Source organism: Tursiops truncatus, chromosome 4 (assembly GCF_011762595.2).
Source record: "Tursiops truncatus isolate mTurTru1 chromosome 4, mTurTru1.mat.Y, whole genome shotgun sequence".
In the NCBI taxonomy this organism is placed as follows: domain Eukaryota; kingdom Metazoa; phylum Chordata; class Mammalia; order Artiodactyla; family Delphinidae; genus Tursiops; species Tursiops truncatus.
In genome coordinates this window covers 103,180,695-103,193,665 of record NC_047037.1, presented here as the reverse complement: position 1 = coordinate 103,193,665, position 12,971 = coordinate 103,180,695, and the positions used below count along the sequence as shown (strand labels likewise).

The 12,971-nt window shown below is 39.6% G+C and overlaps 1 protein-coding gene across 1 annotated transcript in view; it reads left to right on the top strand.

Moving 5' to 3' along the window:
- CSNK2A2IP (casein kinase 2 subunit alpha' interacting protein) overlaps positions 1-11,655 on the top strand; it is a 69,139-nt gene extending 57,484 nt beyond the window's left edge. Inside the window, 4 exon segments of the mRNA XM_033855227.2 lie at positions 7,147-7,474; positions 7,477-7,903; positions 7,905-8,667; positions 8,669-11,655. Of these exon segments, the coding sequence (XP_033711118.1) occupies positions 7,147-7,474; positions 7,477-7,903; positions 7,905-8,667; positions 8,669-9,295 (2,145 nt within the window). The 3' untranslated portion in view covers positions 9,296-11,655.
- Positions 11,656-12,971: the final 1,316 nt, after the last annotated feature.

Genomic DNA, 12,971 nt, shown 5'->3' with positions numbered 1-12,971 from the left:
ATGCTTCTAGGTAACTTTATTGATTCCTAGTTGGATGCTAGTGAGCTAGAACTCAAGAAATCCATGAGATCCAAGGTCTGGAGTGTTCCTGGACCTGGGCTATACCTGAGTTCATAGGTGAGTGTCAGATGATGCTACTCTCAGGATAGGAAGGCTGCCAACATTGGGAAACAAAGACACAGCCTGATATCTCACATCACAGTTCTTTAGAGTTAATTGATTTATTACTGACAGTTCTGTTTACTGCGGTTCTGAGCATTGTTGCCAGGGAAAGTGCCAAGGAGAGTTGCTGAACATCGAACCTGCACATCAGCGCTTGCCCCAAGGTGAATCCAGACATTTAAAAGAGACTTATATTGGGCTTCCCTCGTGGCACAGTGGTTGAGATTCTGCCTGCCGATGCAGGGGACATGGGTTCGTGCCCTGGTCCGGGGAGATCCACATGCCGCGGAGCAGCTGGGTCCGTGAGCCATGGCTGCTGAGCCTGTGCGTCCGGAGCCCGTGCCACGCAACGGGAGAGGCCACAACAGTGAGAGGCCCGCGTACTGCAATACTGCAATACAATTGCAGTACCGCGTACTTCAATTATATTGAAGGTCCTTCTTTTTTAATGTATTATTCAAAGCTTGTATTTCCTTATTTCTTTTTATTTTGGATGATCTGTCCATTGGTGAAAGTGGGGTGTTAAAGTCCCCTACTGTGATTGTGTTACTGTCATTTTCCCCTTTTATGGCTGTTAGCATTTGCCTTATGTATTGAGGTCCTCCTATTTGTGGTGCATAAATAGTTAAAATTGTTATATCTTCTTCTTGGATTGATCCCTTGATCATTATGTAGTGTCCTTCTTTGTCTCTTGTAATAGTCTTTGTTTTAAAGTCTATTTTGTCAGATATGAGAATTGCTACTCCAGTTTTCTTTTGATTTCCATTTGCATGGAATATCTTTTTCCATCCACTCATTTTCAGTCTGTATATGTCCCTAGGTCTGAAGTGGGTCTCTTGTAGACAGCATATATACGGGTCTTGTTTTTGTATCCATTCAGCCAGTCTATGTATTTTGGTTGGAGCATTTAATCCATTTACATTTAAGGTAATTATCGATATATATGTTCCTATTACCATTTTCTTAATTGTTTTGGGTTTGTTATTGTAGGTCTTTTCCTTGTCTTGTGTTTCCTGCCTAGAGAAGTTCCTTTAGCATTTGTTGTAAAGCTGGTTTGGTGGTGCTGAATTCTCTTAGCTTTTGCTTGTCTGTAAAGCTTTTAATTTCTCTGTCAAATCTGAATGAGATCCTTGCTAGGTAAAGTAATCTTGGTTGTAGGTTTTTCCCCTTCATCAGTTTAAATATGTCCTGCCACTCCCTTCTGGCTTGGAGAGTTTCTACTGAAAGATCAGCTGTTAACCTTATGGGGATTCCCTTGTATTTTATTTGTTGTTTTTCCCTTGTTGCTTTTAATATTTTTTCTTTGTATTTAATTTTTTTTTTTTTTTCTGTACACGGGCCTCTCACTGTTGTGGCCTCCCCCGTTGCAGAGCACAGGCTCTGGACGCGCAGGCTCAGCGGCCATGGCTCACAGGCCCAGCCGCTCTGTGGCATGTGGGATCTTCCCAGACTGGGGCACGAACCCATGTCCCCTGCATCGGCAGGCGGACTCTCAACCACTGCACCACCAGAGAAGCCCTGTATTTAATTTTTGACAGTTTGATTAATATGTGTCTTGGCGTGTTTCTCCTTGTATTTATCCTGTATGGGACTCTCTGTGCTTCCTGGACTTGATTGACTATTTCCTTTCCCATATTTGGGAAGTTTTCAACTATAATCTCTTCAAATATTTTCTCACTCCCTTTCTTTTTCTCTTCTTCTTCTGGGACCCCTATCATTTGAATGTTGGTATGTTTAGTGTTGTCCCAGAGGTCTCTGAGACTGTCCTCAATTCTTTTCATTCTTTTTTCTTTATTCTGCTCTGAGGTAGTTATTTCCACTATTTTATCTTCCAGGTCACTTATCCATTCTTCTGCCTCAGTTGTTCTGCTATTGATCCCTTCTAGAGAATTTTTAATTTCATTTATTGTGTTATTCATCACTGTTTGTTTGCTCTTTAGTTCTTCTAGGTCCTTGTTAAACGTTTCTTGTATTTTCTCCATTCTATTTCCAAGATAGATAATTCCTGTGCATGCACACAGGCTTCTTGGTGGCTTCAGCAGCAGCCTTAGCATCTCATGCCCGTCTCTGGGGTTTGCACTGATAGCCGCGGCTCATGCCCATCTCTGGAGCTCCTTTAAGTGGCACTCTTAATCCCCTCTCCTCATGCACCAGGAAACAAAGAGGCAAGAAAAGTTCTTGTAGGTCCTTGTTAAACATTTCTTATATTTTCTCCATTCTATTTCCAAGATTTTGGATCATCTTTACTATCATTATTCTGAATTCTTTTTCAGGTAGACTGCCTATTTCCTCTTCTTTCATTAGTTCTGGTGGGTTTTTACCTTGCTCCTTCATCTGCTGTGTGCTTCTCTGTCTTCTCATTTTGCTTAACTTACTGTGTTTGGGGTCTCGTTTTTGCAGGCTGCAGGTTCGTAATTCCCATTGTTCTTGGTGTCTGCCCTCAGTGGCTAAGGTTGGTTCAGTGGGTTTTGTCGGCTTCCTGGTGGAGGGGACTAGTGCCTGTGTTCTGGTGGATGAGGCTGGATCTTCTTTCTGGTGTCACGTCTGATGGTGTGTTTTGGGGTGTCTGTGGCCTTATTATGATTTTAGGCAGCCTCTCTACTAATGGGTGGGGTTCTGTTCCTGTCTTGCTAGTTGTTTGTCATAGGGTGGCCAGCACTGGAGCTTGCTGGTCATTGAGTGGAGCTGGGTCTTGGTGTTGAGATGGAGATCTCTGGGAGATTTTCTCCATTTGATATTACATGGAGCTGGGAGGTGTCTAGTGGAACAATGCCCTGGCCTGGCTGGAGCACCAAGAGCCTGTCCTCCACAAGGCTCAGAATAAAAGGGAGGGAGGGAAGAAAGAAAGAAAGAAAGAAAGAAAGAAAGAAAGAAAGAAAGAAAGAAAGAAAGAAAGAAAGAAAGAAAGAAAGAAAGAAAGAAAGAAAGAAAGAAAGAAAGAAAGAAAGAAAGAAAGAGAGAGAGAGAGGGAGGGAGGGAGGGAGGGAGGGAGGGAGGGAGGGAGGAAGGAAGGAAGGAAGGAAGGAGGAAAAGTTGATAAAATAAAATAAAATAATTAAAAGAAACAGTAAAAAATTTTTTAAAGTAATAAAAAAAAAGAAAGAAAGAAGAGAACAACCAAACCAAAGAACAAATCCGCCAATGATAACAAACGCTAAAAACTATACTAAAAAACCAAACCAAAACAAAAAACCGGACAGACAGAACCCTAGGACAAATGGTAAAAGCAAAGCTGTACAGACAAAATTACACACAGAAGCATACACATACACACTCACAAAAAAAGAAAAAGGGAAAAAAATATATGTATTGTTGCTCCCAAAGTCTACCTCCTCAATTTGGGATGATTCGTTGTCTATTCATGTATTCCACAGATGCGGGGTACATCAAGTTGATTGTGGAGATTTAATCTGCTGCTCCTGAGGCTGCTGGGAGGGATTTCCCTTTCTCTTCTTTGTTTACACAGCTCCCGGGGTTCAGCTTTGGATTTGGCCCCGCCTCTGCGTGTAGGTTACCTGAGGGCGGTTCTTCTTCGCTCAGACAGGAGGGGGTTAAAGGAGCAGCTGATTCGGGGGCTCTGGCTCACTCAGGCCAGGGGAGGGAGGGGTACGGATGTGGGACGAGCCTGCGGCAGCAGAGGCCACCTTGACGTTGCACCAGCCTGAGGCACGCCATGCGTTCTCCCGGGGAAGTTGTCCCTGGATCCCGGGACCCTAGCAGTGGCGGGCTGCACAGGCTTCTGGGAGGGGAGGTGTGAAGAGTGTCCTGTGCTGACACACAGGCTTCTTGGTGGCAGCAGCAGTAGACTTAGCGTCTTATGCCCGTCTCTGGGGTCTGCGCTGATAGCCGCGGCTCGCGCCCGTCTTTGGAGCTCCTTTAAGCAGCGCTCTTAAACCCTTCTCCTCGCGCACCAGGAAACAAAGAGGGAAGAAAAAGTCTCTTGGCTGTTCGGCAGCTGCAGACCTTTTCCCCGGATTCCCTCCCGGCTAGCTGTGGCACACTAACCCCTTCAGGCTGTGTTCACGCCGCCAGTCCTCTCCCTGCGCTCCAACTGAAGCCCGAGCTTCAGCTCCCAGCCCCCGCCCACCCTGGTGGGGGAGCAGACAAGCCTCTCGGGCTAGTGAGTGCTGGTTGGCACTGATCCTCTGTGCGGGAATCTCTCCGCTTTTCCCTCCGCACCCCTGTTGCTGTGCTCTCCTCCGCGGCTCCGAAGCTTCCCCCTTCCGCCATGCCCATCTTTACCAGTGAAAGGGCTTCCTAGTGTGTGGAAACCTTTCCTCCTTCACAGCTCCCTCCCACTGGTGCAGGTCCGGTCCTATTCTTTTGTCTCTGTTTTTTTCTTTTTTCTTAAGCCCTGCGCAGGTACGTAGGGATTTTCTTGCCTTTTGGGAGGTCTGAGGTCTTCTGCCAGTGTTCAGTAGGTGTTCTGTAGGAGTTGTTCCACATGTAGATGTATTTCTGATGTATTTTGGGGGAGGAAGGTGATCTCCACGTCTTACTCTTCCGCCATCTTGAAGCCTTTTTATGTTCTTTTAAGAAATCTTTCCTTACATCAAGATCATGGAGTTACTCTATTATTATTATCTAGACGTTTGTTAGAGTGCCACACATATATAGTAGGATGTGCCATTCCCCCTCCTTTTAAAGTATTGGATCTCAAAACACACCACACAAAGCCAGCAAGTAACTTCAGTCGTTATTATTCATGCAGGCAGAAGCAAAATGAAGAAAATCTTTGGGTGAGGAGTAACTATGTCTCACCAGCAAGAGTTTGCTTTGGATGTGTGACAGAGGAGAGGGAAGAGAGTGAGTGAGGTTATGGGGGAAAGATATGTAGAGGTTAATATAATAATACATTAGTTTACCTGAGATATGCCTATGGTATAAACTGAAATAGTGGAATTGGATAGAAAAAAGATGAATTAAGGTATGAAAGAGATAAAACCAAGAGGTCCTGGTTTCTAAATCATTTTAGAAAGTGAAGCTGTCCAGGATGATTTCAAAGATTTTGAATTAGATGACTAGGTTTTAAGAACGAGAGAGAAGATATACAAAAAGATGATTTCTTTATAAGGAGAAATAACTTACTGATTTTTATGTTTTGTGCTTGAATTGTTTTGGGGAATTTTGGATAGAGAAGTCTGATGATTAATTGGAAATAGAATTTCAAAGCTAAAGAGAAAACCAGGACTAGAGACAAAAAAATTAGGAAGTCATTGGTGTGTAAATAATATTGTTGATACTTGGAGAATTCCACTAAGAATGACTCAACACTTGAAAACAAGTGAATTAAGATACTAATAAGATATATTTTTAAATAAATGTAAATAAGATTAAATATGTGGAAAGACACCTTAACATAAGGGAAAAAATTCTAGCAGTAGTAGAATTGATAGTAAATAAGTGGATAAGTTGGCATATATGAGGAATAAAGTTGTCCGTCAGAAATTGGATTAGTAAGTTACTGAAGCATAGAAATAACCATGAAACCAAATTCTGATAGCTCTCATTCTTCAAGGGCCTTAAAGTCAGTGTTCTAATTGGCTAATCCCTGCATCAGTTGGAATTACTCTTGGGTTTTTTGTCATATAGTGTGTTTTAGCCTTAAAACCTGAAGAACAGACCCTTGACCATGAAAAATGCACTGAAATAGTGTCATGTTAAACCATGTGTTGCTTTTTTTTTTTTTTTTTTTTTTTTTTTTTGCGGTACGCGGGCCTCTCACTGTTGTGGCTTTTCCCGTTGCGGAGCACAGGCTCTGGACGCGCAGGCTCAGCGGCCATGGCTCACAGGCCCAGCTGCTCTGCGGCATATGGGATCTTCCCGGACTGGGGCACGAACCCGTGTCCCCTGCATCGGCAGGTGGACTCTCAACCACTGCGTCACCAGGGAAGCCCAGGTGCTGCTTTTTAAGAAGCACCATAGCTGTGTTTCCTGAGTAGTAAATGCTTGTATTGCTTTTGACCAGATAGAAGGTTCTGTTTTTTATAAACTTTCTATAGTTAATTTTTAAATCCTAAATGTAACTAATGTGATTCCTTGGGAATAAAGTGAAAATAGGACAAAACTGGTGATGTAAGTCTGAGAACTACTCTGAGGTGAGAACAAAAGAAAAGAATTCAGTGAAGATCTATAGGGAAATAAGAGAATGAATGAGAGAATCAGAGTAGAGAGAAATAATGGACATGAATGAAGAACATTGTTTGAAAAGGTAGTGATCAACAGTTTCAAAAGCTGCAATAGTGACAAATAAGACTAAGACTGAAAGTATGTAATAGACATTCAACTAGAATTATGGTCTTTTGGAAGTAAGCTAAAAGGTGATAATGATGGGTAATTGAATCTAAATTGAAAAGTAACATATCAGAACTTCCATTTCACTTTCTTTAAGATTCTCTTATTTCATTCAATAAACTTATCACAGACTTTTTTTTTTACTAAAGCAATCATTGAAAGAGTACTGAAAATAGCTATTACCTTTTATTGAGCGTCTGTTATATCTTGGGCACTGTTACACATTTTAGATGTATTATTTAGTCTTTAGCCCAATAAATTAAACATTATGTTTATCTATTTTACAGATGGGCAATTGGGAATTTAGAAAGTTTAATTCAAAAGTTACACACACAGTAGTTCTCTAGTCACTACAAATTGTTTGAGAAAATTAATATCCCTATCAGGATCTCTTCTGAACCTTCTTCACTCTTTTGTTAACAGGCATTATTTCCTCAAGAGGAAAAAACTCTAAAGAGAAGACAGAGAAGAATCTCAACTGGTGACACTTTTTTCAACCTCATTTACACCTCAATTTTGAAACGCTTATAATATTTAGGAATTAACAAAAAGATTACATGATAGATGATAGAAACTACCTAAGTTTTTTATTTAAAAGTATTTGTTGTCCATGGAATCCAGCTAAAAGACTCTATCAGTTACTAAAACATCCCTGCAAGCCAACTGCTTTCAGAAAGACCTCTAGACTAGCACAAGTTGGTGGCACTAGCATACTATGATCAACAGTTTGTGCCATTAGAACGCTCTTACCAACTGGCCACAAGCAGCTCATTAACACATCAACACACAGATGAAAAACAAAAGCAACCCAATAACCAATCTGTGGTCAGAGTAGAATCCCATAGTAATAACCCTGCAGTGCATCCCCTAAACTCTAACCAGAAGGTACAGAGATGCTCAATATTGCCCTCTGCCAAGTGTCAGGACACAGTTTCACGGGACCTCTATAACAGGGTTCTGAAATCACCATTATCTCACTCCAAATATCAGGCCACACCTTCACTACACCTCCACCAGAGAACTCCCTGTGGCCTAATAAGAGAGGCTTGAGCTCACCGTTGTCCCACGCCAAACCTCAGATCACATCTTCACTTGACCTCACCAAGACATCATTGCCAGAGCCCAATCAAACAGCCTGGAGCTCACAATTACCCTTTCCCTATGCTTAGAATACATCTTCTCTAGACCTTTGCTGGATATCCCCTTCACTGAAGTCTAATCGAAGGGTCTCAAGTTCATCATTATATGCCCTCAAACATCAAGAAACTCCTTCCCCAGACTACCTATGGACATTGTCATCTTTGGGACCTAATCAAAGAGCCTTTAGCTCAGCATTACCTGAGTCCAAGCCTCAGAAAGCCTCTTCATTGGATAGCCTTTGACACTCTTTGTTAGAGCGCAATCAAAGATGTTTGACCTCACCATCATTCAACTCTACACCTCAAACATGACTTGCTTCAGACATCACCTTCTTTGGAGCCCAGTCAGATGACTCTGAGCTCATCGTTACCTGATTCCAGGCCTCAGACAACACCTGTATTGAGCTCTAATTCCAGTGTTCTGAGATTAATGTTGTCCAACTCAAAAGAAAGGAAATCACCTTTACCACATTCTGTGCATCAGTCAAAGAGTTTGCCATTGTTCCAGCCCAAAACACTTGATCGTAACTTCAGGACCCTGGGTTCACCAGTGTGTCACTCAAAATTTCAGAACACCACTTCACTAAGTGACAAACACAAGGCCACAGATCTTCCCTCACCCCATCCCAAACCAAATATCTCAGGTCCATCATTATTAAGCTCCAAACACTGCATCAGGAACATAGCTGCTTTAACATTGGGCTCCAGGCTCCAGAGTAAAAGCAGTTTTGGTCTTTATGAAAAGACAGAACCAAATAAGGAAATTCGATGGACTTTAGGTTATATTCATCCCTGCATTATCAAAGGTGGAACGGTCCCTGATGATGTTGTAAATAAAATTGTCAATTCTCTCTCCAAGACCAGAATCCAGAGGGATCTCTGTAGGCAGATTCTCTTTCGAAGGATGAGGGGAAGGGCAAATCCTCATCCTGGACCCCGCCTTTCATCAAGTTATATGGTTTGTTTAGCTTGTGCTTCCTGCATAAAATCTCAGTGTAACCATCTTACAGGAAGGAAAGACCCTCGTGCTGCAACACTATTTGTCATCCCAGCACCTGAGGCCACTCCTGAGGAAGAAAATAGAGGTGAAACTAGTTTTTATCCTCTCTCTACCAGAGACTTCTTTTTCATTCCCTGTGAAAGAAAATCAGCCTGATGAAGTCCCTGAAGAAAACCTTGGAGGAATTGGGGAGATATCAAAATTTTTCCCTACATCGGAACCTGATATCACCAAGGAGGCTAATGTGAAGAAAACATGGCCGACAGTAGCCCCTGAAAACCAAGCTATAAGCCAACAGCCCCAGGCTATAGACTGGCTGCTCTATGTTAAGGAAAGTAGTAACCCTCAGTCGCAGTTCCTACTCCCCTCATCTTCCTCATCGTCCTCTTCTTCCTCTTCCTCTTCCACTACACCCCCTTTACCTCCTCATCCTCTGAAAGAGTCTACCACATCTACCGTCTCAGGCTGTGTGTCCACTAAGGTACTTCGTTACCACCGGCTGCCTCCAGGGGTCTCCTGGCTTGAGTTTATATGTAGTAAAAATCACCAGCCACTTCCTGGAAAACCATGTCCAAGTCAATCACCATCTCCCCAAACAAGGCCTATGAGGAATAGCACCACAGTAAAAAGGAGAAAGGGGCCAAAGATACTGTTCAAAATGTTCCAGACAAAGGTTCAAAATGAGAGAAATCTTGATTAAATTAACTTTTTTGTTTCTTTGAAGGCAATTGACCTCTTAGTTCTTTGACATTAGAGATTGATTTCCTATTGTGCTTATTAAAATTCTTAGTATTAACTAAGCGTGCCTCTATAATTCAGCTGATGAAGCAGCTAGTTGAGGGGAACTATTACTCTTAAGTCTATTTTCTACTTAACTAATAGACTATGATCTCCTAGAAGCCAAATTGAATCCTATGTTTTTAACCAAATGCCTGGCTTAAAGTAACCACTATAAAATAATTGTTAAGTGAATTAATAATAATTGGCCATAGACCAGAAACACCTCATTTGTCTTGCCCTGAACAGTATCTAACTCATTATTATTCTCATTCCTCATAAGATATAATAATGACAGAATCCTTAAACCAGTGTATGCTAATCCGTTTCCCTACCTCTAAAGAAAATTCACATCATGTTCAACAGGTAAGAATATATATAGAAAGGAATCTTTTCAGTTATGTGTTCCTAGGGAAAATTCTTCTATTCTAAGATCCCACACTCTAAAATGCAATGATTTACTCAACCTTAGTTAGCAAATCTCAGGAAAGAATAACTAACTGATGCAGACAATCCTACCTTATGCTGACTGTGCCAACATTTAAATTACGGGCTCTAAAGTCACTTGTTCATCACTTCTACCTATACAACCTAAACGGGTTAATAAAAATGTTTAAAAATGTTTTTGTTCCACTGGGTCCACTAGTAGTGGGAAAAGGAGGGAATTGTCTTACCTACTACCTTAAGTGATTATCTCTAACCCCAAGGGCTAGAATTAGCTTCTCTTGCATGCACTGATGGCTCACACTTCTGCCTCTCCACTCCACATCTTTCTGAAAACCAGCTTGCATATGGGGCTTTTCCAGTGGAACATTGCACAGGCACCTCAAACTCAATATGGTCAAACCAGAATTTATCATCTTTACATTTACAACTTGCATCTTTACATTATAGTCCTTTGCCCTCTGTGTTCCCTATTTCAGTGGATGTACCACCATCTGTCATGGAGTTTGACTGTTTTTCTCATTGCTTGCCCCTCTCCAGGCCCATGTGTTCCATGGCCTTATTGTCTCCAGAATCCAGCTTTTTCCTTCAACCTCACTGCCACTATTCTAGTTGTGGTCACAACATTTGTCAGCTAGATTACTCCTAAACATGTATTTTAACTTTTGAATGCATTTCTGAGACAAAATTTAATAAGGCCATTTCACTGTTTATAACACTTTTATCATTGCCCACTGTTTTCTGGGAAAAGTTTAAATTCCTTTTATGATTGAAACATGATAATTTTTCAAAATTATTTTCCAAAAATTTTTCAGAAATCTTTTCAAAAAAGATTTCTTATTCTTCTCCAGTTTCAACCACATTAATTTCTTTACAGTGTGAAGCAATCATCCTATACTTCTAAAACAACAATTCTGCTGTCCAGAAAGATCCATCCTTCTATACATTTTTGCTCTACAGGGCTCTATTTTGTCTTAACATCTTCTGGGAAGACTTTTCCTGATCCACTTACAAAGAAAGAGTTTAGCTGGCCTTCTTATTACCATGAAACTCTGTTTTTACTCTTTATACTGCTCTTAACCATATTATAAAGCAATTATTTCTTGTCTGTCTTCACTCACTAGACTGAAAACTTCTTATTCACCATTTTATTTCTAGTTTTTATCTAGTCCTTGAAATAGAGTATATTCCCTGAAATATGTATTGATATTGAATTAGTGCTACTGAAACTGTTCATCTGTTTAAAATTCTCTGAAATAAGTAATGCTTCATCTGTTTGCTTCTTTCCCATACTAGTATTGAATTGTTTTTTGTACTTTTTGTCTCGGTGAGAACATACATAAAAATGTTACTGATGACAGTAGTCATCCTTGTCTTATGTCTTACATTAAAAGTGTTCCTTTCTAATATTTCAGTATTTAATGTGATGTAGGCTTATGCATAGCTGATCAGTGATGATGAAGAAGAACTTAGGTGTGTGATAATGTGTTCAAGGCTTTCTCTAACCTCTTTAGAAAACCCTTGACGTGTGCTTAATTCACCCTGAATATCTCTGTTGATGACACACATCATCTGTATAATTACTTCTTTAATATGTTTTCTACTAGACTAAACTTCATAAGGGGAGGTCTTGTGTCTGACTTGTTTACCACTAACTTCTCAGGACCTAGTGATACCTGGCACATACTAAGTATTCAATAAATATTTATTGAATAAAATTAAACCAAGGAGTTCAACTGATTTTTATTTGTTGATGTAATTTACATGTTTAATTTTCCATTGTTTAGCTTATTTTCTAAACTTTATGCCTCATTTTAAAATTTTTCTTTATTTATTGGACTACGATTTAATTATTTTTAACTTCTCCATTGTATTGGCAGTTATTTATTTTGTTCTTAATTAGAACAGGTCTACTTTCAGAAAAAAATTTTTAAGAATTCGTTGACCATTATTTCCTAGTTTTTAAATTTGGAAATAAAATCGCATGAAACTTAATGGGAAAAATACATGGCAACGGCAAATATCCGACTCACTCTTCCAGCTTCTATTGATATACCAAGAGATTTCAAAGTAGGGAACAATATGTGTTGTGCCAGAAAGGTCAAGAAATTTCTGTCAGATCTTATACAGATGAGAGCAGATTTCAGAAGGGCAGAAGGACTCAAAATTTACTGTATTTAAATAAAGAGATCAACTGAAAAGTAATAAAAAAAGATTTAATTGGGTCTCATTAGTGCCTTTTCCCTTAAATGGAAAGGCCTGGACATGAAAACAGGCTACATAGGAATTTGGAAGTAGAAAGTAGATTCTCTAAATTGTCACATTTTTATCAAACCAATTGATATAAAATGGTATGACATATCTGGATGATAATTTGATAATAATATCAAAACCTTAATAATATACATAATCATTTTCCTTAGGATCATCTTCATTGGAATTTATTTTAAAGAAATTGTCATGACTATGTAGAATCACATAAACAAGTAGGCATTGTGTTTCTTTATATTAGTAAGGGATTGGAAAAAATCTTGTTCATTAACAGAAAAGTGTTTAAATACACCATGATCCATACATGTGATGCTTTTCCTAGTGAAAAAAAAAATGTTATTTCTAACATTGCACCTACATTTATGTTAGGAATAGAAATACTTTCTTTAGGAAAATATCTTGAGAACCCTTGAGCATGGCTAGTGATCCTGAGCATGTTGAAAGAAGAAAGTGAAACAAAGAGGAGATAGATAAACTAATGCATTTAAGTTTCAAAAAGGAACTGCTCGATCAGAGACAGTGAAGAGAGAGAATTTATCATTTATGATTTAAGTGAAAACATACTCAGATTATAAGACATCACATGCAGTTTATATATGATTCCACCTTGAAAAACATTGAAATTTTGCATATATGTATCTGTGTGTACTTGTGTAAAATCTCTTTCATATGTATGAGAAAGATGGAGTGACTGGAAGTAAACACCAAAATGTTGAATAAATGTGGTTATTATGGGACAATAATTATAATGGAGTGTTTAGGAAATGGGTAGATTTTTTTCATTTTCTTTTCTATATTTTCCAAATCTTCAATGAATATGAATTCCTTTTATAATCAACTTAAAACAAATGTTATGAAAATGAAAAAATGAAACATGTCATCTC